At 47.3% G+C, this 24,815-nt stretch overlaps 2 protein-coding genes across 6 annotated transcripts; both read left to right on the plus strand.

Moving 5' to 3' along the window:
* Positions 1-1,486: 1,486 nt before the first annotated feature.
* FANCG (FA complementation group G) lies at positions 1,487-8,134 on the plus strand. Of its 4 annotated transcripts, none has more exons than XM_013053714.2 (15): positions 1,488-2,299; positions 2,430-2,550; positions 2,745-2,835; positions 3,136-3,267; positions 3,499-3,701; positions 4,435-4,570; positions 4,739-4,869; positions 4,970-5,116; positions 5,236-5,387; positions 5,819-5,885; positions 6,140-6,429; positions 6,619-6,665; positions 6,891-7,046; positions 7,484-7,607; positions 7,749-8,134. In XM_013053714.2, exons 2-15 carry the CDS (start codon positions 2,455-2,457, stop codon positions 7,855-7,857), a joined length of 1,881 nt encoding a protein of 626 aa, XP_012909168.2. In that variant the 5' UTR covers positions 1,488-2,299; positions 2,430-2,454; the 3' UTR covers positions 7,858-8,134. The 4 variants fall into 4 exon arrangements, 3 of the variants coding, with proteins under 3 accessions (XP_044943813.1, XP_012909168.2, XP_012909169.2); XM_013053715.2 differs by having other exon boundaries at positions 1,488-2,230; XR_001178643.2 differs by having other exon boundaries at positions 1,487-2,550; positions 7,516-7,607.
* Positions 8,135-9,347: 1,213 nt separating this feature from the next.
* On the plus strand, positions 9,348-24,004 carry LOC101692211 (valosin containing protein). 2 transcript variants are annotated; one of them, XM_004747483.3, is made up of 17 exons: positions 9,348-9,653; positions 12,944-13,055; positions 13,258-13,430; positions 14,547-14,689; positions 15,334-15,464; positions 17,188-17,319; positions 18,123-18,225; positions 18,856-18,989; positions 19,067-19,202; positions 19,533-19,645; positions 20,040-20,204; positions 20,290-20,412; positions 20,649-20,861; positions 21,038-21,346; positions 21,623-21,778; positions 23,033-23,187; positions 23,343-24,004. In XM_004747483.3, exons 1-17 carry the CDS (start codon positions 9,637-9,639, stop codon positions 23,446-23,448), a joined length of 2,421 nt encoding a protein of 806 aa, XP_004747540.1. In that variant the 5' UTR covers positions 9,348-9,636; the 3' UTR covers positions 23,449-24,004. The 2 variants fall into 2 exon arrangements, with proteins under 2 accessions (XP_004747540.1, XP_044943811.1); XM_045087876.1 differs by lacking the exon at positions 9,348-9,653 and adding an exon at positions 12,281-12,332.
* The last annotated feature ends 811 nt before the right edge of the window (positions 24,005-24,815 follow it).

Genomic DNA, 24,815 nt, shown 5'->3' on the forward strand with positions numbered 1-24,815 from the left:
ATTTCATACAAATGGGGTCATCAAATACGTGGTCTTTAATTTTTATTTATTTGACAGAGATCACAAGTAGGCAGAGAGGCAGGCAAAGAAAGAGAGGGGGAAGCAAGCTCCTTGCTGAGCAGAGAACCCAATGTGTGGCTTAATCCTTGGACCCTGGGATCATGACCTGAGCCAAAGGCAGAGGCTTAACCCACTGAGCCACCCAGGCACCCCAATGACTTAGAATTTTTTAAGGTTCATCCATGTTGAAGCATGTATCAGTTTTTGCCTCTTTATTGCTGAGTCATAGTCCATTGTATGGCTATGATCTGCTAATGGACATTTGGATTGCTTTTAGGGTTTTTTGTTTTTTAGCTATTATGAATATTTTTGGAGCTGCTGTGAGCATTTGCATACCATTCTTGGTGTAGATGTGTTTTTATTTTTCTTGAGAGGTTTCCCTAGAGTAGAATTTTTGGGTCCTATGATAAGCTTATGATTTAATTTTTAAGAAACTGCCAGACTATTTTCCAAGGTAACTATAACATTTTATATTCCCACTATGTGTAAGAGTTCTAGTTCTTCCACATCCTCACTAACATTTGGTATCACCTGTGTTTTTATTTGTTTGTTTGTTTATTTATTTAAAGTAGGCTCCACACTTAATGTGGAGCTAGAACTCTAAACTGTGAGATCAAGAGTCACACACCCTGGACTGAGCCAGCCAGGTACCCCTGGCATTATCTGCATTTTAAGAATTGTAACCATTCTCTGTGTGTACATGTGTCATGGTATTTTATGGTTTTATTATTTTTTAAAGATTTTTTAAAAAGATTTTATTCTTTTAAGTAATTTCTACACCCAACATGGGGCTTGAACTTGCAACTCCAAGATCAAGAGACATACTGAGCCAGCCAGGTTATCTTGTGGTTTTAATTTGCATTTCCCTGATGGCTAATCATTTTTTAATATGGTGCTTAGCCATTCATGTACCTTTTTTCCCCATAAAATTCCTATTCATGTTTTTCTGTTCATCTTAAAATGGTTTAGATTCTTTTCATTATTGAGCTTTGAGAGTTACATATTGTGGATACTGGTCGGTTATAAGATTATAAGGTAGGTAATAATCGGAAAATAATTTCTCCATTTTTGACTTTGCATTTTCTTTCTTTTTTAAAGATTTTATTTACTTGACAGACACAGATCACAAGTAGGCAGAGAGGAAGGCAGAGAGAGAGGAAGGGAAGCAGGTGCCCTGCTGAAGAGCCTGATGCAAGGCTGGATCCCAGGACACTGGGATCATGACCTGAGCTGAAGGCAGACTTTAACCCACTGAGCCACCCAGGCACCCCTAATTTTCTTGATCTTGCCTTTGTAGCAAAAATTCTTTTTTTTTTTTTTTTTAGATTTTATTTATTTGTCAGAGAGAGAGAGGGAGAGAGAGCAAGCGCAGGCAGACAGAATGGCAGGCAGAGGCAGAGGGAGAAGCAGGCTCCCTGCTGAGCAAGGAGCCCGATGCGGGTTTGATCCCAGGATGCTGGGATCATGACCTGAACCGAAGGCAGTCGCTTAACCAACTGAGCCACCCAGGCGTCCCTGTAGCAAAAATTCTTAATGAAGTTCAGCTTACCCATATTGAGTTGGTTTTATCTGTGGTAAGGGTCACAGTTTTGCTTTGTTTCTGCGTACTGATAGCCAGTTCTCTTGGGTCTCATTTGTTGAAAGGGGCAGGTACCTTTGAGCAGAGCGGGTTGTGCAAGCCCAGGGCCGTTCTGCCAGCAGTCGGCCTGCATGGGGTTGAGCAGAATGCGGTAGCGTGCTGGTGCTCCATGGTGAGCAAAGAAAGGATGGGCGGATTAGCAAGGGCCCTGGTCTGGCCTCAGTTCGTTTTTGGAGATACTTTGTGCCTCGGCTGGGTATTTTGTGGCGACTCCGGGCGGTACTACGATTCCCAGCATGCACTGCGCGGGCCTGCCCTCTGCGGGGGCAAAGCTAGACAGACCTGGAAGTGTGGCTGCGAGGGAAGGGATGGGACACGGTTTCTAGTACCGAGATCGATTTCTCAGGGTTTTGGCCTGCGCGAAGGACTAGCAAGCCGAACCCTGAGAAGTACCACTTCCGCCCTCTGGTCCGCCGTAGCCTCTCTCACGCATCGCTACCCGACTCGTTTCTTCCTCGAGTTTCCCGCGGGCACTAACCCTTGAAGAGGACCAACCGCAGCCGAGAGTTTTGCCGGCCGGGCCAACCAGAGGCGAGATGGAAGAGGCGGGGGTGGGAGCCGCCACAGTGTCCAGGAGATAGTCCATTTCTCCTGTAAAGGGCGAGTCGCTCCTGCTGGGGCCCGGAGGGGAGCAAAGGAGCTGCGGGGGGTTTCGGAAGCGGAAGGACCCCTCCCCGCTCCGGTGGGGACCGCGGCGGGGCCGGGCTTACCTTTCAGGGTTCCCCTCCAGGTGTCCAACCCCAGCCTAGACCACCATGTCGCACCAGAACCCTCTGGGCACCTCAGTGCCACACACCAGCTGCCTAGACCTGTGGAGGGAAAAGAATGACCAGCTCGTTCGACAGGCCAAGGTAACACGGTTGCTGGGACCCTCGCTTACCAGAAAGGGGGTTTCCGGTGGATTTACCGCAACTGATGGGGAGAGAGTGAGTTTGGCTTCCCCCGTCAGGAGCCAGAAATGACTGGAGAACGTCATCCCTTGCCACTGTTGCAAGGGGAGAAATAAGGATTGATCCTCAATGATACCTCATCCCACATCTGTTAGGTGGCTCAGGACTCGGGTCTGTCTCTGAGGCGACAGCAGTTGGCTCAAGATTCACTGGAAGGGTTCAGGGGACTCCTCCATAGTCTGAGGGGTAAGTAGGATACTCCTCAGGTTGGTCAGTTACCTTCCCCCACAGTTAGAGACCAGTTCCTGTTCTGCATTTCTGGAACTGAGAAAATTCCCCAAGGGACAGGGGATCCTATTTAAGTCACAGACAGGACTGGAGTGGAATTCACTTTGGTGCAGGTGAATCTCTTTGCCCCATCACTCGCCCTTTCCAAACTCTGCAAATGGCCATTTTGGTTGGGGTGAGGTGATCTTTGGGTTTGGATCTTATTTGGGGAATCTTTCTGCAGGGAGTGGTCTGTGAGATCAACTTGTGTTCCTCCAGGGCTCCCTGCAGCTGTTCCTGTTCTCCCCTTGGAATTGACTGTTACCTGCAATTTCATTACCCTGAGGGCGAGCCTGGCCCAGGGTTTCACTGAGGACCAGGCACAGGATATCCAACAGGGCCTGGAGAGAGGTGAGGGCCAGAGATTGCTTTCCATTTCCCTGCCAGATTGTCTGGGTTTAAGTACTTGCAAAGGGGATATCAGGAGCAATAAAATTTGTCACCTCCATGGAGAGAGTTGCAATTCTCTTATCCTCCAGGTGTTCCTCAGACCAGGAGCACTTTTTGTGACCTTTGGGCTCCTGCAGAAAGAGAAAAGCAGAGATGAGGTCCCAACCTCAGCTGTATGTTTGTCCTCTACAGTGCTGGAGACCCAGAAGAAGTTGGGGCCCAGACTGGAATGTGGGCTCAGGGGGCTGTGGGACTCCGTTCTCCATTATTCCACCCTTCTCCTGGAGGTGCTCCCTGCCCTTCACCACCTGGCTGGCCTGCAGGCTGCCGTCTGGCTAAGCACTGACTGTTTGGGGGACTTGACCTTCTTGCTGCAGACCTTGAATGGCAACCAGGTAATTTGGGAAGTAACTTGGATCTAAGGGTCTCTTCCTATTTCTCACCTGTCTCAGAGGCAGTAGCATCATTTTGTGCTGGAAAGGCTGCTGGGTTGGTGGTTAGAAGACCTGGATTCTCTCTGGGACTCTTGGTGACATTGCTCTGGTTGGTCTTTCACTGGGGAGATTCTCTTGAGTGGTGGTAGGTTTTTAATATTTATTTATTTGTTTTGAGAGAAAGAGAGAGGGATCATATGCACGGGCAGGGCATAGGGAGAGGGAGAGAATCTCAAACAGACTCAAGCGTAGAGCCGGATGTGGGGCTTGACCTTATGACCCTGAGATCATAATCTGAGCCCAAATCAAGAATCTGACACTTAACCAACCCAGCCACCCAGGTGCCTCTTGAGTGTTTTTTCAAATTGCTTAATGATCTTGGATAGGGTTAGGGCTTTTATTGACCTTGCTGAAGTCATCTCCCAGCTCAGTCTTCTCATCAATAACCCACACATAGTTCTTGCCCTGAGTCCTCTGGGCTCATACTGAATGAGGAGCTCACTAAAACAGATCATCAGTGCCCCCAAGGTTTTCTTCCTCCCTTTATCCTCACCCCATAGCTATCTATGTCTTAAAACTGAGGGAACAGGAATCAGGAGGACCCTTGATTTCAAGGTCCAGTCAGGATAGACTGAGATAGGAGAGGAGAGGTGGTTTATAGGCTTAGAGCCTCTGATCACCCTTCTTTCCTCAGAGTGAGGCCTCTGAGAATCTGCTGCTGCTTCTGAAAACTTGGAGCCCTCCAGCTGAGGAGTCAGATGCTCCACTGACCCTGCAGGATGCCCGGGGCTTAAGGGATATCCTTCTTACAGCTTCTGCCTATCGCCAAGGTCAGCTAGCAGTCCTACTCATCCCTTCCTCCCCGCTCCCTGTCTTAAGGGGTCCTTTGGCTCAAACCTTCCCTGTCATGTTCCATTCAGCTCAGTGGAGCTTCTCTGTACTTCTTGTTACCTATCATCCCCCAGCTTCCTTAAGTTTAAACCCTGAACTGACCTTAGGCCTCCAGGAGCTGATCACAGGAAGCCTGCCCAGGGCACTGAGCAGCCTACAAGAAGCAGCCTCAGGTCTATGCTCACGACCTGTGTTGGTCCAGGTGTACACGGCTCTAGGGACCTGTCTCCGTAAAATGGTAAAGACAGTCCTAGTGGGGGTCGGGGAACTTATGGGTGTTATAGACACCTTTCTGCGTCATGAGGGTAGCTGAGGCTTGTGTCCTCTCAACCTTCTAGGGCAATCCACAAAGAGCTCTGCTGTACTTGGCTGCAGCCCTGAAAGGGGGGTCAACATGTGGTCCCCCACTTCTGGAGGCCTCTAGGCTGTATCGGCAACTGGGGAACACAGCAGCAGAGTTGGAGAGTCTGGAGCTGTTGGTTGAGGTAAGGGACTGAAGATACAGGGATTGCTGAAGTGTTAGGGAGACTAATCAAATTGTAAATAGAAGGAAATAGGACTTCCAAAGATTAAAGATATACTTTTTTCTTTTTGTCCCTTTTAGGCCTTGAATGTCACTCACAGTTTTGAAGCCCCTCAGCTTCTCATTGAAGTAGAGTTACTACTCCCCAGACCTCACCCAGCCTCACCCCTTCATTGTGGCACACCGAGCCAGGCCAAGTACTTGCTAGCAAGCCGATGTTTACAGGTGGGAAGGTGAGGTTCCACTGCCTTGCTCATCTGAGCTCCTTTTCCCATTTCTGATGCCTTCCCTGGGGTGTGATTCTGCTTCTGTTCTTGCACGTCAGCTGTGTGGACGAGTCAGTGGTAGGACATAGGTTTCCACTCCTCGACCTTCTGCCTTATTGCTGGACCTGAACTTAAGATTCTTCACCCAGACACTAAGCTCTTGTACCTTTAAAATTCTGAAATCAATCGCTTCTTGGCCTTTTGGCTAAGATCAAGTGTAAAACCCTGAAATCTCCCAAATCCATTCTGTAAGGAGGGTAGCTCCAAGCTTGGATTGGAGCCCCAAGCTCCCACTCTCCCTACTCCCCAGGGACCTTGAGCATCCTTTTGTTAGTTTAGAGCCCTTGGCGGACCCTGCTAAGGGCCTAAGATGAAGCTCATAGGCTATGACTTCTCAGGGCAGAGGATGCTGCAGAGCATTACTTGGACCTACTGGCTCTGGTGCTGGATGGCTCAGAATCAAAGGTGGGTATGTCTTCAAGATTCTCTGTAATGGAGTGAGAGGGTTGGAGTCTCCTCTGGAGTAGAATAGGACTGTTGTTTTCTCTTTCTTCTGCTATTCTGTCTGTCCAAGCTGGAAGGCCAGACCACAAAGGTTCTCGAGCAAAAGGTCCGGGGTAGCAAGCAATGGGTGGTCTCTGTGGTACCAGAGCCTGGTGAAGAGGTTGGGGATGGTGACTAATGTCTCTTTAAGACACTGTGTCCTCTTCCCACCCCAGTTCTTTCCCCCACCTTCCCCTCCAGGGCCTTGTATGCCTGAGGTGTTCTTAGAGGCAGCTGCAGCACTGATCCAGGCTGGCCGAGCCCAGGATGCCTTGACTGTATGTGAGGAGCTACTCAGCCGCACATCATCTCTGCTTCCCAAGATGCCCCAGCTGAGGGAAGATGCCAGAAAAGGAACCAAAGAGTCACCACACTGCCCATCCTGGGTCTCTGCAACCTACCTGCTTCAGGGTCAAGCCTGGGTGCAGCTGGGGGCCCCAAAAGAGGCAATTAGTGAATTTAGCCGGTGAGCTCAGGAAGCCAACCAGAATCCTAGGGGAAGTGTGGAGGGATAATTTGCTGATTGGGACCTGAGTAAGCTCCATTCTTACCGAGTCACCCTAGAGTTTCTTTCTTTCTTTCTTTTCTTTTTTTTTTTCACCCTAGAGTTTCTGAGGTTGACTCTTCCTCACCCCTATTTTGTGTTCCACTTCAGGTGCCTTGAGCTGCTTTTCCGGACCACACCTAAGGATGAAGAACAAGGTGATCTAGACTCTCAATTTTCCTCGTCCCTCCTGGAAGGGGAGGGGTGGTGAATGTGTTGCCTTTCCTTGTATCCTAGCCTACCAGGAGACTTTAAAAAAAGGTTGGGGGGGGGTACTCCAGACATAAGAAGAGAAGGAGGAGTACTTGGGATTCTGTAGTACTACAGTACACAGGTGCCTGTGTAGCAGGGACACACTTTTTTGACTTCGGGGTGGTCCCCAGGGCCTGCTTCCAATCGTGAGAAGGGGTGTATATCAGATGTGGTACTACAACAGCTTCGGGCAGCTGCCCTGATTAGTCGTGGACTTCAGTGGGTGGCCGTTGACCAAGATACGAAAGCCCTACAGGACTTCCTTCTCAGTGTGCAAATGTGCCCAGGTATGTATATTTGCATGATATCAGCTATGTCCAGATGTACAAGGACAGAGAGGGCCATCTGGGAGGTACTTGGGGATCAGTGGAAGAGTGATGTTCCCAGATAGAAGGGGATGAATGAGGTTGTACCATATATACCTAGGGATATACCCAGGCTTGAAGACATTTGCAAGTGTGTGTGAGGGCTCTCTGGAGTTCCTCAGTCTTTCCAGTGTCCTCAGACACAAAGACCACAACTATGCTCAGAGTTTGCTGGGGAGAAGCAGTCAGCTGAGCCCTTTTTCTTGGGCGGGCAAGGAATGGTTGGGAATGGACCCTCCTGGTTCCATGTGTGACTGTAGAAAAGATACTTTCCTGCTCTAAGCCTCAGTTTCTCCTTTTATAAAATGCTTAAGGCTGTGTCAGGTTCTAAGCCTTTCTACTTTGGGGTGGGGCTGCAGGTAATCAAGATGCTTCCTTTCACTTGCTTCAGACTCTGAGGAGGATGGATCGGAGGCATGAGGCCACTGCTCTCTGGTGGAGGCTAAAGGCCCAAACAGAGTTGCCACAGGAGAATGCTGCATGGTGAGGCTGAGGCCTGCGGGGTTGGGGCTGAGGGCAGTTGGCTTCTTGGAGTCCTTGAGTCTGTTGGGGGTGGTAATGAATGAAAGGGATGGAGTGGCTGCCTATCCTTCACCCTCAAACATGACTCTTTTTGCTCTCCAGGTCTCTCCCCCTGTACCTAGAAACCTATCTGGACTGGATTCATTCCCCTGACCGTGAAGCCCTTCTTGAGGAGTTTCAGACATCTCTGCCGGAGCCTCATGAACTGTAGCTGCCACATTTTAAAGAGCCTGAGCTGGGGCTCCAGTGGCCCATTTCTCTGTGGGGACGGCTTTCTGCTTTACCATTCTTGAGGAGTGTGGGTGAAATGGATCATTCCTGTATAAGTCTGGTATTGGTGAAGTTGGTAGGAGTCCTGCAAAATTTGGCCTAGTTACTGCCATTCTGGTTCCTTTGCCACCAAAAAGGCATTAACTTTGCTATGACTGACACCTTTTTTTCCTATATTCCTGTTAATTGTGTTGAGTAAAATGCATATTTATCTCTTGTTTGCCTACTACATATACTTGAGTGGGATGGCTCACAGCTGTCTGATTCAGTTGAGTGCTGGTTCTCTAAGATGCCCTCTCCCAACATCATCTACCTTATGAGATTGAGTTCTGGGTAGAAGAAAGGGAAAGGGCCACAGGAATCCTTGCAATGGCTTTGGTTCTTTCTGTTGCCTAAAAGCCAGAGTCTCAAAGCCCAGGATCCTGTGCAAGGTCACAGAATGAGTGGAGCTGGGTCTGGAAGGTGGTCTGGGCAGACCTCTCAGGACAAGGGCAAACATTTGGTTCTTAGAGGGGAGGGACAAGCAGACCTCTGAGTCTCTAAGTGACTCCCTACCCCTATCCCAAATTCTAGAAATTTGGGATTTGACAGTCTCAGTCAATCCTGTCTGTGTGGATAGGAGGTGAAGGGTGAATTAATATAATCAGCATGATACCAAATCTGTTTATTGAATTTAGTCAGGGCTAGCTGGCATTTGGGGCCCAAGGACTTCAAGTCTCAGCATGCAGCTTTCTTGCTGCTTTGGGTTCTATTGAATCTACTGGGTTCTGTGGTTGCCTTTAGACTCCTTTTTGGACTTGAGTGCCCTCCCTCCTCTAGCCATTAATATAAATACCCAGTGGTAAGAGGAAGCATGTACCTCCAAGCTCTGAGGAACTGTAAAGCTTATGGGATTAGGGTTACCAGAGGGTGCCACAAGAATAGGGTGGAGTGGATTAAAAGGTGGGGTGCTAGTCAAAGGGTTCAGAGTAGGCATGGCTCCAGCCAGCGTTTTGAAGAAGCCAGGAGAAGGTTTAGGGTGGATCCTTAGGTTTGGGAAGAAAATGGTGTGTAGGTTATCACTGCAACAGGACTAGACTAATACAAGGGTTCAATCCATTGTGCCAGGTTCTTCAGCAGGGTAAGATCAGGAACCAATGAACTGGAGCCAAGTGGGAGAGTCCGCCTCCCAGGGATTAAAGGCTCTTTTTTTCGCCCATCGATCTGGCCCCATCCTTTTTGTTGATTGGTCGTAAATTCCAATCCGTCGAGGAAGCGTAGCGCTGCGGCCAATTGACGTGGCGTTACTAGGCGTGTTGCATCCCTGAGGCGGGAGCCAGGCCACAAGCGAATTTCCTGATTGGCTCTGGTCTGCGGGTTGCTGGGGAGAGGCGCAGAGAGGCGGGAGGGAGTCCCCAGGCCAGGCGCTGATTGGCTGAGGTGAGAGCACCTCTCCTTCCGATGATTCGGCTCTTCTGGGTTCAGTCTCAGCGCAGCGTCTGCAGCCGTCGTTTGAGTCGTTGCTGCCGCTGCCCCCTCCCGGATCAGGAGCCAGTGTATACCGCCCGCCCACCGCCTCGGTGCCGCTAGGAGGAAACGAGAAGGAGGCCGCCTGCGGGTTTGTCGCCGCAGCTCGCCCCCTGCCCGGGAGAGCCGAGCCCCGGCCCAGTCGGTCGCCTGCCACCCCTCGTAGCCGTTACCCGCGGGCCGCCACAGCCGCCGGCCGGGAGAGGCGCGCGCCATGGCCTCTGGAGCTGAGTGAGTGTGTGCGCGCGCCCGCCCGCCCGCTGCGGGTGCGCGCACCTGGGGACTCGCCGAGCTGGGTAGGCCCGGCGGGGCCTGGCAGTGGGCGCGTCTAAGAGGTGGAGAGAGGGAAGGAGGGAGACAGGGAAAGCAGAAGAAGGGGGGCGATGAGGGGCCGCGGTCGGGTCTGGGCCTGGCTGCGCAGCCGCGCGTCCCCTAGGCCGGGCTTGCGTTGGGCCTGGGTCGGGGCCTGGGCCAGATCGTGCTGTGTCATGCAGGCCCGGCCGGCCTGATTGGCTCCCTGGGAACCACTGTCCCGTTCTTGTGAAGTCTCTAGTCCACATGGCCGGCGCGGAGCCCCAGGGCCTTAGGGCGCCCACCTGCGATCAGGTCTACTATCCGCGGAAGGCCTTTGGTCCCCGGAGGGAGCAGGCCCCTTGGGCCTGACGCCCTAACTGGGCCCGGTGGGCGTGGACTTTGGGCCACGTGAAGGCCTTAGTAGCTGCGAGACAGGCGGAGGCCGGAGCGGGGAACGGGGAAGACTCGGCGAGCTCAGGGAAGCTCACGACGGCCTTTTCGGAGCTGGCTCGGCCTGTCCCTTGGTTGACATCCTCACGACCTGAGTAGTGAGGGGCTGTTAGGGAGAGGGCGGGCCCTAGGTTTCTGGCCTTCGTAGTTTATGTTGGTTGTTCACATGATAAAGCTTTAGTCAGTTTTCCTTAATTTTAGGAAGTGGGGTGGGAAGTAGGAACTTTTCTCTACTGTTTTGGGCGTTTGCTAAAGTTCGAATCTCAGATGGTAATTTGCGGGCCTTCCTCGATATCAGCCTTTGTGATGAGAAGGTTAGAGTTGCCCTAACTCTTTGAACACACACACTCCTTTCTCCAAACCGCTGTGTTGAGAAATCTTGGGTCGTCAGTTCTTCAGGAAAGCATCAGATAAGAGATGACCACCTCAACCCCCTGCCCATTATATTTAGAATCAAGAGCTTTAGATACTGAAAAAGGAAAAAAAAGCCATCCTGTGGAAACTCTTATGCAAATCACTTTCCTGACTTGAAGAGAATTAAGTTTTTTGAGGTGTGTTTCTTTTTTTTGGTCTCTAAACCGAGATGAAGTATTACTTGGGTGTCTTTTAAAGGACCATTACTTATTAATTCTTACTCTCTTAGGTAATTTAGTCAATCATTTATTTTCAAGACTAAAAATAAGAATTCAAAATTCTCGGAACCTGGCATCATAGATGGTTTCTAACCTCTAGGTCATCTTGATGACTCTTACCTGAATTCCCTCCAAGTCCCCTGTGGCCCATTGGAGTTCTGGAAAGGGCCTGACTCATGCAGAAGACAATGGGGGATGTCCCCAAAGAGCCTCCAGGACTGCTGTTGGCCCACGATCAGGCTGAAGCTCTCTTTTAGAGGTTACTTCCTTTGATCTTAGTAGATAGATAGGGAAGTAAAGGTCTTTACCTTAAGAGAAGGACATACTGCTCATCTCCATTGCCAGGGTCAGGAATGGTAGGCAGGTAAGTTTTCCTAGAATGCAGCTTTGGGGTTAAAATATAAACTGTGATGACTAGAGGCATCTGGCATTTTATTTTTCTCTAGCCCCAGTACCATAGATTAAACAGGAAAGTGGGCAGTCTTTGGAAGGTATTTTGATGTGTGGGAGAGAGGGAGAGTTGATGGGATGGAATTGCCTTCAGCTGCCGTATTGACCATACTTGTTCTCCAGCGTGTTGATAAGCACTGGAAGAGTCTGCCTGCTATGCAGCATTGTGCCCAGAGTGCTACATTTTTAGGTTGAGGAGGCAAGTTTAAGCTGAGGAAACTCTACTCTTAGAAATCAGTTTTAAGGTGATGATTAAAGACGCAGCCTATGTGAGAGGATCAGCAGATTTGCTAGATGAACGGGATTTGTATTTCTGTTGGGTATATCAGGACCAAAAGATGGAGAAACCCCACAATGCCTTCGCTGGTATTCTGGAATATGGGCATCTTTTTTTTCTTGCAAGTTGTGAAGATACATCCAACTTAGGAGGGTGGCTGGCCTGTAATGTATACTTGCTAATTTGTTAACTGAAGGAATAATTAATGGGAAAGATTCCTTTTTATTTCTTCATTTTCTCCGTTTTCTGGTCTCCCTGTTTTGGTTAATGTTCAGGTTTTCCTGAGCCTTAGTAAAAGAGGATAACTTTTCAAAGGGAAAGCCCACTGAGTCTAGTTACTGAAGATTGAAGAAGAGGTAGGTAAGAAGTTGGTATAAAGTGAATAATCTTCAAGGAAATGATTGAAACTATTTAGAGGGCTTAAACCAAGCTTAGACTCAGGCAGCCTTGATTTGGGTGAGAGATTTGGATTTGCTCCATGTCTCAGCATTTCTTGGTTTTGACTTTTTGAGCCAACATTGTGGAATTGTATGTCTTTGCAGTGATTTGTGAAGCTGTTTTTGAGCTTGGCCATCTTTTTTAAGGTTTCATATCTGTTAGTTGAGTTGTTTTGTTTTCCCCAAATATCATGGTCTTTATGCTTGGCATTTCTGTGGTATATCGAATGCGCTGGCATTCAGCTGGTTTAGCCAGTAAGGATAGTAGTGCTAATGATTTTGCTTCATTGTCCCCAGGCTTGCTTGGTGGGACTTGGGGCTTCGCTGAGCCCTACAGGAAGTTGTCTTGCTCACTTCATTCTCCAAGAAGGTTAGCAAAGAGCGAGCTTATGCTTTGTTCTGCAGTGCTAATCATTGTGACCATTAATACCATGTGCCAGGCATTGTGTTGAACATTTTGCATTCATTATCTCACTTAAGACAATAATCCTGTAAGATAGGTACTACTGTATTCACCTCTCTACAGATGGTGAACTTCCAACTTCCAGAGAGGTTAAATGACTTGCCCAAGATCACAATCAAGCAGTGGCAGGGTTGGGATTCAGACCTAGCAGGTCTTACTGCGAGCCCCTTCTCCTAATCACTGTCTCATATTAAGACTGTTGTCATTTCTCTAATTGTTATCCAGCCTCTACATCTGTTTAGTCTTCTCAGGCCATAGTTTCCTGACTCTGGGGCAGGATCACTTGGGGCCTTTACAGCTAGGTTACCAGTGCTCAGAATACCAAGAGCTGCTGGAATGGGAACTGTATGTGCTAAATGTTACTCTATATGACCTTGGCTGAATATCTTTTATCTCACATCACTGGTTTAGGGACAGCTTCATTTATCCACTATTTCTTTCCTAAGTGTGAGTTTTAATGACTGGTGGGGCCCTTGGGACTAGAGTATGTATTGGGACTAACTTCATTTTCTTTCTAGTTCAAAAGGTGATGACTTATCAACAGCCATTCTTAAACAGAAGAACCGTCCCAATCGGTTAATTGTTGATGAAGCCATCAATGAGGACAACAGTGTGGTGTCTTTGTCCCAGGTAAGTTGGGTCCAAGGTCTAATCTTTCCTCATTGCACTTAACCTGAGGGCTTTTCCCGGGTTTCTTTCCTTGGGTTTTTTTTGTTCGTTTGTTTTTTGCAGTGACCACAGATAGAGCAGGGTTTACTGGGTATTCTGGCTTCCAGGGCTGCTGCTTAACCCCTGGCCCAGTGACCCAAAGCCCTTAACCTTCTTTTCTCAGCCCAAGATGGATGAGCTGCAATTGTTCCGAGGTGACACGGTGTTGCTGAAAGGAAAGAAGAGGAGGGAAGCTGTGTGCATTGTGCTTTCTGATGACACATGTTCCGATGAGAAGATTCGAATGAATAGAGTTGTTCGGAACAACCTTCGTGTACACCTAGGAGATGTCATCAGGTGTGTGTGGGGTTCTTGTACCCTCAGGGATGGGAGGCCAGAGACAGCCTGAATTATAGACAGGACCCCAGCGAAGTCCTTGGCAGCTACACAAAGCAGAAGCCTCCTAGCCATGGGAAGGCTTATTATAGCAAGACTGTCTAGGTTTTGTTTCTTCCTCCCTGGGACTTCAGAATTTACTTCTGCTGATCCTTGGGACAAATTGGATTTCTATGACTTTCTTGATGCCTGTCTTCCTTCCTTCCTTCTTTCCTTCTTTCTTTTCCAGAGGTATAATTTATCACATGCTAGACACTGGTTTAGGATGCCATTTGAGGGTGTGTGTCTATAAAATGGTCTCACTGTTATGTTGAAATAATGGCTTGTGTTGGGGCCAGAAAGAGGTGGAAGTGTGGGCACAGAGGGTGGACTCCCGAGTAAATTTTTTTAAGGATCCAAGTTAATATAGCAGGGAGACATGGTTTGAGTTAGATCCCTAAATAGCTTCATTTGGAGTGATTTTGGCCTTAACTTTAGGCAAGAGGCTTCCCCATTTTGGAGTCCTCATTAGCCACTGCTCTTCAACCACCTGTCATCTGGCCGGGAACATCTCAGACTTCTGATTATTTTTCATGGATTCTAGGTTTCATGTAGCCTTCTTCCTAGAGGTGCTTAGTCACTTTGTCAAGATGCTCTGATCACTTGGCTGAGATGATTTTTTTCAGTTCTATTTCTTTGATCCTGACACTTGTCTGAGGCCTCCCTTTGTAATATTGGGTTACTGATATAGAATGGGTCATCTTTGGATATCTCTCACTAAAGACCCTTTTTCCTGTTTTATTTTGGGGGCTTTACATGTGTGGGTCTTCCTTTTGGCTTGCTGATGAGGAGTGAGCAGCCCCAGTAGCTTCTTCTGATGGCTCCTGCTACTACCCTACCGAGTATGACTTGTCTTAGTTCTACATGGTTGCTCTTTTGTCCTCACTTTCACACTACTGTCCTGCCTCTCTTCACCTAAAGCCATCCCTGCCTTTTCTCTTTCGCTCGCCATCAGCTTTCTGTGCCAGGCCCTTTTGGACACCCAGTGCTTGGGGCTGCAGTGTGGTTGGTAATGTGGAGTCTGCTTGTCATCCTCAGCATCCAGCCGTGCCCTGATGTGAAGTACGGCAAACGTATCCATGTACTACCCATCGATGACACGGTGGAAGGCATCACTGGCAATCTCTTCGAGGTATACCTTAAGCCATACTTCCTGGAAGCTTATCGACCCATCCGGAAAGGTGAGAGACAATCTAGGGACTGAGTTTAAGGATGGTTGGTTGTAGGGCTACCTAGGAGTGAACCTTGGATTGTCTTTATCTCATTCTCATATATATGTGCTTACGCATATATTCTGCACCCATGCTTATGTGTACTGTCCTTCCCTCCTTCTCCCTTCCCCCTGCCCCGTTTTCCTACTTCCACTCCCTGTTTTAGTAGAGTAATCTATCTTCTTTTGTCCCAGGAGGAGGGCTTGGGCACTTGTGACTGTGTCCCAGTCCAAAGTGTATTTAATATTTAGCACATCCTGACCATTGGTGGTGGTTGTGAAAGCTTGGTTACTTATAGTCCAGAAATCAAAAACCTTATGGACTTTAGGCCAGAGGCTAAAACCTGATGTACCAAAAAAACCCATAAGGTTTTGTTCAGCGTCCTTGAGTGGCAGTGGGACGCTTCACAGCTTAGCTTTTTCCTTTTGCCTGATGCTTAATAAAGTGGAGGTGGGAAGGGAAAAGAGCAATATCTAATGAATTTGGCGTTTTAGTATATGTGCTGCCAAAGCGAGCACGAATTTGGCGTTTTAGACTCTAGGTACTAATGAGGAATTCTCACTTGCTCTGGTATTTGACCTCTCTAACTTCACTTGTGCTAATTGCTCTCACAGGAGACATTTTCCTTGTCCGGGGTGGAATGCGTGCTGTAGAGTTCAAAGTAGTGGAGACAGATCCCAGCCCTTACTGCATTGTTGCTCCAGACACAGTGATTCACTGTGAAGGGGAGCCTATCAAACGAGAGGTGAGTTCTCTCCTTCATTCCAGTACCCAGTTTCATAATTACAAAAGTGGGGCAGTCACGTGATAACTACTGAAATCAGGTGGGTGCTCTTTGGGACGCCTGGGTGGCTTGGTCTGTTAAGCGTCTGACTCTTGATCTCAAGTCAGGTTATGATTTCAGGATTGTGAGATCAAGCCCTGCTTTGGGCTATGTGCTAGGTATGGAGCCTGGTTAAGATTTTCTCTTTCCTGGGGTGCCTGGGTGGCTCAGGTGGTTAAGCATCTACCTTACACTCAGGTGACGATCCCAGAGTCCTGAGATCAAGCCCCGCATCAGGCTCCCTGCTCACCTTCTCCCTCTCCCACTCCCCTTGCTTGTGTTCCTGCTCTCTGTCTCTCTGTCAAATAATTAAATACAATCTTTGAAAACAACAACAAAAAAAGATTTCTCTCTTTCCCTTTCCTTCTCTTCCCACCAAAAAAAAAAAATTAAAATAAAACTGGTTGCTCTTTGGAACTAAGCTGCTTTCCAGAGGTGGGAAAATTTTTCAACTATTCATTTTCAGACCTGTGTGTTTCCTAGAAGTATGTGATACCAGTGACTTTTGTTTTTTTAAGATTTTATTTATTTGACAGAGACCACAAGCAGGCAGAGAGAAGGCGGTGGGGCGGGGAACAGGCACCCCGCAGAGCAGAGAGCCCAACGTGGGGCTTGATCCCAGGACCTGAGCTGAAGGCAGAGGCTTAACCCACCGAGCCACCCAGGCACCCTGATACCAGTGATTTTTAAGATCTGGATTATTTGGGATGCCTGGGTTGCTCAGTCAGTTAAGCGTCTGCCTTCAGCTCAAGTCATGATCGCAGGGTTCTGGGATCAAGTCTCACATTGGGCTCCTTGCTCAGTGGAAAGCCTGCTTCTCTCTCTGCCTGCCCCTCCCCCTGCTTGTGTGCTCTCTCTGATAAATAAAATCTTTAAAATAAAATAAAATCTCGGGGCGCCTGGGTGGCTCAGTGAGTTAAAGCCTCTGCCTTTAGCTCAGGTCATGATCCTAGGGTCCTGGGATCAAGCCCCGCATTGGCTCTCTGCTCAGCAGGGAGCCTGCTTCCTCCTCTCTGCCTGTTTCTCTGTCTATTTGTGATCTCTGTCTGTGAAATAAATGAATAAAATCTTTTTTTTTTTTTTAAAGATTTTATTTATTTGTCAGAGAGCTAGAGAGAGTACAGGCAGGCAGAGTGGCAGGTGGAGGCATAGGGAGGAAGCAGGCTCCCTGCAGAGCAAGGAGCCCGATGTGGGACTCGATCCCAGGACCCTGAGATCATGACCTGAGCCGAAGGTAGCCGCTTAACCGACTGAGCCACTCAGTCATCCCAAATGAATAAAATCTTTAAAAAAAAAAAAAATAAAATAAAATCTAGATTAAACCTGAAAGATCTTAAGTGGTTAGAATAATTTTTGTAGAAGTGATATTGATGATGGCATCCAGACTTCTGCCTGTTTCCCAGAGTTTCCAGCTTTAGGTCTGTGGGGGAGCCCTTACCAGTAATAATACTAAGGATAGTAGTGTGAAAGGGAAAGGCTGTGCTAGAAATCTTTGCTTTGGGATTTTTAGAGTTGTTCTTTGAGTCAGGATCCCTTTAGAGGAAATCCTAGAACAGATTTCTCTAGATTATAGAAGGGTTTAGAGAAACTCAACTTTTGCTGTTACTAATATCCTGCCTTCTTTTTTCTTTGTCTCTTTATCCAGGATGAGGAAGAATCCTTGAATGAAGTAGGCTATGATGACATTGGTGGCTGCAGAAAACAGCTGGCTCAGATAAAGGAGATGGTAGAGCTACCCCTCAGACATCCTGCTCTCTTTAAGGCAATTGGTGTTAAGGTAAGCATCCTGGGCCCCGTGAGACATAATCTCGGCTGGTGACTAACATAGAATCAGGTAGGTCCATTCTTTGTTACATGTCTATTTTTTTTTTTAACGGTCCTTTAAAAAATGAAAAAACCATTGTTATCTCATGGACTCTATAAAAGCAAATACCATGGTTTGCTAGCTTGTTTATAATAGTATCACCTAACAGAAGTAGAACTTTCAGGAAATTTGCAGTGTGAAGGGTCCTGAATCCAAAACATTTGAGAACTGCAGATCTACAGTGTAACTTCCTAACCATTTGCATATCATGGGGCACACTGAAGATGAAATTACTCCTCCATCTAGTATGTACCATACAAATAATTTTATCTTTTGCGTGGGCATTTCCCATGTGCAGCCTGTGAATGAGGCCACTTAGGTGGCTAAGCTAGTCCTGGCCCTTGTCTGTCCAAAGTCAAGCCCTTGACGTAGTGGCCTCTTGCTATTTTGTAGTCCAGGATCTTAGACTTTGCCACATTAGAGTTTCTTAGGTGGTTTCTGTGCTCTGAGTCTTGTATGCAATGTATGTGATAAATGTCATAAACGTCAGTTTTCTGACTGTATTTTCTCTGCTAATAAGAGGAATGAGTGAGTATAATCTGAAGTAAACTGTTTTCCTGGCAGTTAATGCTGAGAGCTTATTTTTATTAGTGTCAGGGTCAAGCTCTGATTCTCACCCTCTCTAAATAGAGCCGCAGTCAAACCATTTTAGAGTGGATGGCGATGGGAGAAGGTAGGACTCTGAACCTAAACATATCCTCTGTACTGTTCTTCAGCCTCCTCGGGGAATCCTGCTGTATGGACCTCCTGGGACTGGGAAGACCCTAATTGCCCGAGCTGTGGCAAATGAGACTGGAGCCTTCTTCTTCTTGATCAATGGTAGGAGACTTGATTCACCTTTGTTTGGCTGGATCATACTCTGAGCTGAGCATGATCCAGGTTCATGAGCTGGAGAACTCACGGGCGTTTATTTCTACATGTGCCCTCGTGTATATTTCATCATCTTTCTTCTGCTAGCGTACATTATGGACAGATACGCAAAAAGGGGAAGGTATTGTACTCTGGTGCCCCCGACTTAACCCCCTTGAGAAAGATTGTGGAAAGGCTGAAGGCATTTAGAGGGAGCAAGATAGAAGGAGAACTCAAATTTTGTCTGCAAATTTATTTGAGAGGTTTTGAGGGAAGACTGGCTGAGATCACCTGGCTCCTTGAGAATGATAGAGGTCTAACTGGTTTGCTGCGTCTCCTGCTCTGGCCAGAAGTCCCAGAGCATGTGCTTGACATTTAGAGCTTGATTGTGAGATAGGTGTTGTGAGTTCCTTGGCTTTTCTTCAGCCTAGTTTGGTGGCTGTCCTGGGATAGTGTCTGGTAGAGTCTCTGAGAAAGTAGGCAGAGGTTACCACATTGTCATACAGTGCCTGTCTCTGGGCTGGGCAGATAAGAGATTATTTCTTTCAGGATTGAAGAAGGATACAGTTTTGTCATTGTTTGAATTCTGTATCCTTTTAGGTCCTGAGATCATGAGCAAGTTGGCTGGTGAGTCTGAGAGCAACCTTCGTAAAGCCTTTGAGGAGGCTGAGAAGAATGCTCCTGCTATCATCTTCATTGATGAACTAGATGCCATCGCTCCCAAAAGAGAGAAAGTAGGAACTTATCCGAGGGGATAGTGGGGGTTGAAAGGTCCTCACTTCACTTCTGACCAGACATCCTGTCCTGACAGACCCACGGGGAGGTGGAACGGCGTATTGTATCACAGTTGTTGACCCTCATGGATGGTCTAAAGCAGAGAGCACATGTGATTGTAATGGCAGCAACAAACAGACCCAATAGCATTGACCCAGCCCTTCGGCGATTTGGTAAGGACCCCAGATTTCTTTCAACCCTCCTCTTGTTCAAAGGGAGACTATAGCTTTACTGAGCTGAATCTCTTTGATCCCATTCCTGTCCTTCATTTAATCTGAGGATTTCTTGAAGCTCCTTGCAGTGATAGGGCCTGGGGGCCTTTCCCTTATTCTGTGTCCTGTCTAGGGTGACCAGCCATCGTGGTTTGCCTGAGACTGAGGAGTTTCCCTGTTCAGTTCCAGGACAGTCCTGGACAGACAGGGATGGTTGGTCACCTGAGACTTGTCCCTTCTTCCCTCTGGACCAGAAATGAGCCCTGTCTGTGTTCACACACTGTCCCACAGGTCGCTTTGACAGGGAGGTAGATATTGGAATCCCTGACGCTACAGGACGCTTGGAAATTCTTCAGATCCATACCAAGAACATGAAGCTGGCAGACGATGTGGACCTGGAGCAGGTGGAGTGGTGAAGAGGGCTGGCCCTGAGTTACGATACCTGTTCCCGGGCAGTTAAAGTGAACATAAGCTTAAGATGTAAAGAGACTGATTTTGATTCTTGGACAGGGGAAAGGAATTGATCTGAGGTTGAATCCAGGAAACTGGAGCTGACATATTTCTCTGTTGACACCACATTAGAGTAAACCAGAACTTTGAGGTCAGCTTTATTTCCAGGCCCCAACTCTAGGCTTGACTACTTAAAACCCAGCCATGAAAGAACTGCTAGTATGTGTTCAGGGAAATGGGAGGACCCAGAGATAGGCGTATCGGGAAGGGGCCAGGATTTTATATATACTCTGAGCCTCCTAAGGCAGCTAGGTCTTACAGAGTAGTAAGTAGATCTTTTCTCTGCAGGTCGCCAATGAGACTCATGGGCATGTGGGCGCTGACTTAGCAGCCCTTTGCTCGGAAGCTGCTCTTCAAGCTATCCGCAAGAAGATGGACCTCATTGACTTAGAGGATGAGACTATCGATGCTGAAGTCATGAACTCTCTGGCAGTTACTATGGATGACTTCCGGGTAAGGACTGCACCCCTATCTCAGGTATACACACATGCATTTTGACCTTTCCATTGGTAATCTCATCCCCAGTTTTTCTTTTTAGTGGGCCCTGAGCCAGAGCAATCCATCAGCACTGAGGGAAACTGTGGTGGAGGTACCACAGGTGACCTGGGAGGACATTGGGGGCCTGGAGGATGTCAAACGTGAGCTTCAGGAGCTGGTCCAGGTAGGGTAACTTGTCCAGAGTGAGTCATTGCTTCAATATATTGTAGGTGGCTTGGGGTGTTAGTAGTTCAAGAATTGTGAGAGCATAATTCATGAACCTATTATTCTCAATTTATAGGCACCAAGGACCGTGCCCCTAGAGAACCAGATTTTACACCATGGGAGGGATGCTGCTCTTCGGTTAAGTTTGTTTCAGACTATGGGGGTATGCCAAACCATCTTTCCTTTTCTTCCTAGTATCCTGTGGAGCATCCAGACAAATTCCTCAAGTTTGGTATGACACCCTCCAAGGGAGTACTCTTCTATGGCCCTCCTGGCTGTGGGAAAACTTTGCTGGCCAAAGCCATTGCTAATGAGTGCCAGGCCAACTTCATCTCCATCAAGGGTCCTGAGCTGCTCACCATGTGGTTTGGGGAGTCTGAAGCCAATGTCAGGGAAATCTTTGACAAGGTGAGCTACAAGCAGTTGAGCTGTCTTCTCGCTTGTTTGGCAGCAAGGTAGCTTTTTCTTGGGAGAATTGAAGATATCTTGTTCTGGAGCAGTGAAGATCACTTTAATTTCCTTTCCTTCTCAGGTCTGAGAGACCCAGTTATGTTAATGCTTGAGTCCGTGTATCTCTCCCATAGGCCCGCCAAGCTGCCCCCTGTGTACTGTTCTTTGATGAGCTGGATTCAATTGCCAAGGCCCGTGGTGGCAACATTGGAGATGGCGGTGGGGCTGCAGACCGAGTCATCAACCAGATCCTGACAGAAATGGATGGCATGTCTACAAAAAAGAATGTGTTTATTATTGGCGCTACCAATCGACCTGACATTATTGATCCTGCTATCCTGCGACCTGGCCGCCTCGATCAGCTCATCTATATTCCTCTTCCTGATGAGAAGTCCCGTGTTGCCATCCTCAAGGCCAACCTGCGCAAGTCTCCAGTTGCCAAGGCAGGTGCAAGGGCATTGGTGATAAGGGATTTCTGTGAGTGCTCAGCCTAGTATGGAGTTCAATTCTTGGAAAAGATTCCATTGGGGGGAATCCATTGGGGTTAGGGATGTCAGGGGAAGATGGAAGATTTGAAGGTATTAATACAGTTCGTAATCAGGAGTAAAACAGCAGCGGAAGGTGGCACGGGCTAGTATTAGGAGTGCTTGGGTGGCTCAGAGATCAGTGTATTGCAGGGGTGGAGAGGCTAAATGGTAAGGTTCTATTGCTTCTTTTAGGATGTGGACTTGGAGTTCCTGGCTAAGATGACTAATGGCTTCTCTGGAGCTGACCTGACAGAAATTTGCCAGCGTGCTTGCAAGCTGGCCATCCGTGAATCTATCGAGAGTGAAATTAGGCGAGAACGGGAGAGGCAGACCAATCCATCTGCCATGGTGAGTATGCATCTTTTCGCCATATGTGCCAGTTGTGGGGCGTCAGGGCGTCTGCCATGCTCTGGAGTTAAGAGTTGTAAGGTTTTGAAAAGATACCTGATAAATGCCCCGTTAGGTGGACGTCAGAGAGAATATGGAGTATTAATCTCCTCAGTCTGGAATTGTAAAAGCCGAGGAGAAATGCGTAGTCTAGTCTGTATGCTCAGCCTGAAGTAGGCTCTGTGAAGGAAATCAAAATATGATTGTGCACATAAACAAATAGAGCAGGGTTTAGAACCTGGGATCCGTGGGCCTGTGTTCCTTGGTGATCCATGGACCTCCTGAAATTAAATGCAGAATTTGGGGTGTATATGTAAGCTTCATAAAGATAGGGAATCTATATAATCTTGTATGTTTTCTAGTGTATTTTGGCACCATGTTAGAGACTTCATAAATGAATAAATAAATGAATGAGAAACTTTACCTTTTGTAGGAGTTCTGAGATTCTCCTTCTCTCCCGTAAAAGCTTAGAAACTATTGATATACTTAATTCTGTGGAGCAATCTCTTATGTCACAGCAGTCGGAGTGGCTTCTTAGTGGAAGAGCTAGAGTTGGAGCTGGGTTATGAAAGGAGACTGTAAAGGCTAAGGAATAAGGAAATAAGTAGCCCAAATAACTGGCTCAAGAAATAGGATTGCAGGAATTGGGGGAAACCTGGATAGATTTAAGAGGGCATATGTTACTGGAGTGAGGCCATGAGGTAAGGTGTCATCTGATGTAGTAAGTGCTGAAAGTCATTTATCTTTTTAAAATTTAGGTGGTTTCAGTTTTTTGTTTTGTTTTGTTTTGTTTTTAGAAACTTTATTTTTAAAATTTAGCTTTATTGAGATATGATTCACATGTAGTAAAAGTCATCCTTTTTATATATACTGTCTCTGTGTATCTTGACAAATGGGTATTTAAGTTCTATAACTATTATCACAGTTTAGATAAATTTCTGCCCTAGAAAGTTCCCTCATGCCACTTCAGTACTACAGCTTTTACTCTTAAGACCTTGGCAACCACTAACGTGAGTTTTGTTGCCACAGTTGGGCTTTTTCCAGAATGCACTGACAGGTTTTTAAACAGGGCACTGACTCTTAGGAAGATTGGCCTTTCAACTTACTCGGTTTGGATTAGAGGAGACAGTAAGGGAGGGGAGTGTCCAGGAAGGCCAGGGAAGGAATTCGGGCTGGACTTTTAGCCCTGGTGGTCTGTATTTACCAACCTTATAGGAGGTAGAAGAAGATGATCCAGTGCCTGAGATCCGCCGAGATCACTTTGAGGAAGCCATGCGCTTTGCCCGCCGTTCTGTCAGTGATAATGACATCCGGAAGTATGAGATGTTTGCTCAGACCCTTCAGCAGAGTCGGGGCTTTGGCAGCTTCAGGTAATTTCATTACAGTGGGCAGTTCTTAAGTTGTTTTTTGGGTAATTATACAACCAGGATTGTGGAAATCCTAAGGAGGCTGGAGGGTTAGTTGTGAAAATCCTACACAGGCCCTGTCCTAACTCTCTTTTTTGGCTCTGCTTTTGTGCATACAGATTCCCTTCAGGAAACCAGGGTGGAGCTGGCCCCAGTCAGGGCAGTGGAGGCGGCACAGGTGGCAGTGTGTACACGGAAGACAATGATGATGATCTGTATGGCTAAGTGGTGCTGGCCAGCATGCAGCGAGCTGGCCTGGCTGGACCTTGTTCCCTGAGGGTGGGGGCATTTGCCCAGGAGGGACCAGGGGTGTGCCCATGGCCTGCTCCATTCCTCAGTCTGAACAGTTCAGCTACAGTCAGACTCTGGACAGGGGGTTTCTGTTGCAAAAAAATACAAACAAAAGAGATAAAATAAAAGCGATTTTCATTTGGGAGGCAGAGAGTGAATTACCAACAGGGAATTGGGCCTTGGGCCTACGCCATTTCTGTTGTAGTTTGGGGCAGTGCAGGAGACCTGTGTGGGTGTGAACCAAGGCACCACTGCCACTCCCCACAGTAAAGCGTCTGCACTTCACTCAGTGCTACCCAAGCCCTCCCTCCTTCCTTCTACCCAGCCTGGGCAGGAGGTTGAAGGGCCACAGTTGCTGGGTGTTTATATAGAGAGTAGGTTGATTTTATTTTACATGCTTTTGAGTTAATGTTGGAAAACTAATCACAAGCAGTTTCTAAACCAAAAATGACATGTTGTAAAAGGACAATAAACGTTGGGTCAAAATGGAGCCTGAGTCCTGGCCCCTGTGCCTGCTTCTTTTCCTGGGAAGGGCCTTGGGCTATCCCTTACTGTCAAGGCCCTCTTCAAATGTGAAAAATTAAAGATTGCACCCTCTTTCCCCTTCTGATTTACTGTAGTATGAACTGCCACCTTGCCCCATGTCTGTATCATCACTGAGTAGGACTGCAGGGGAGGGGGTGCAGCCTGCCTGATGGAGCTCCAGTTGTGTTTCATGTGGATGGTAAGGTTTAGCCTGCAGAGCTCTCTTTTTTTCCTGACCAACAACTGAATTCGGCTGCCCTCCAAAAATCTTAAGGGTTGCAGAAAGAGAATCTCTGAGGTGGATATTGTTTACATGCATCTGAAAGTCCTAAACATTGATGCTTTGGTTGAGGATTACTAGTTATGTCCACCTTTATGTAATTTGTATTATAAAAAATATGGGTTTTTTTTCTTAATATAAAATTCTAGTATTGGATGTGTTTTTTTCCTAAACTTAACATCCTCCTCTGCTCACCCTGTTCAGATGATTGCTTGCATAGTCTTGTCCATGTCCAGGTATAGAATATCCTTTTTGTTCAACGGGTACCAACATAATCATTTAATGCTCTTAGTATCAGTACTGTGATGCCTTACCTAGAGAGGAGTATGGTGCAGAAAAAATAATCCCCAGTCAGCTTTTTACTGGTCTTCCTAGTACTTAACCAGTCACTGGTATGGATTACAAAGATAGATAATCTGCAAGGACAAGATAATTTTATTGGCTGATGGAACTTGGTGTGTTTTGAAATAGAGATTTTTGGACGTTGGAGATTGAG

This window comes from Mustela putorius, unplaced genomic scaffold (assembly GCF_011764305.1).
Source record: "Mustela putorius furo isolate JIRA1106 unplaced genomic scaffold, ASM1176430v1.1 tig00001584_pilon_pilon_pilon, whole genome shotgun sequence".
NCBI classification, from domain to species: domain Eukaryota; kingdom Metazoa; phylum Chordata; class Mammalia; order Carnivora; family Mustelidae; genus Mustela; species Mustela putorius.

Bases quoted from the DNA above. Each gene is read 5' to 3' on its own strand.
- FANCG (XM_013053714.2), top strand. From the start codon at position 2,455: ATGTCGCACCAGAACCCTCTGGGCACCTCAGTGCCACACACCAGCTGC. The intron at 2,551-2,744 runs GTAACACGGTTG...CACATCTGTTAG, and splicing joins AGCTCGTTCGACAGGCCAAG to GTGGCTCAGGACTCGGGTCT. The intron at 4,870-4,969 runs GTAAAGACAGTC...TCAACCTTCTAG, and splicing joins GGACCTGTCTCCGTAAAATG to GGCAATCCACAAAGAGCTCT.
- LOC101692211 (XM_004747483.3), top strand. The intron at 15,465-17,187 runs GTGAGTTCTCTC...CTCTTTATCCAG, and splicing joins GGGAGCCTATCAAACGAGAG to GATGAGGAAGAATCCTTGAA. The intron at 20,413-20,648 runs GTAGGGTAACTT...TTTTCTTCCTAG, and splicing joins AGCTTCAGGAGCTGGTCCAG to TATCCTGTGGAGCATCCAGA.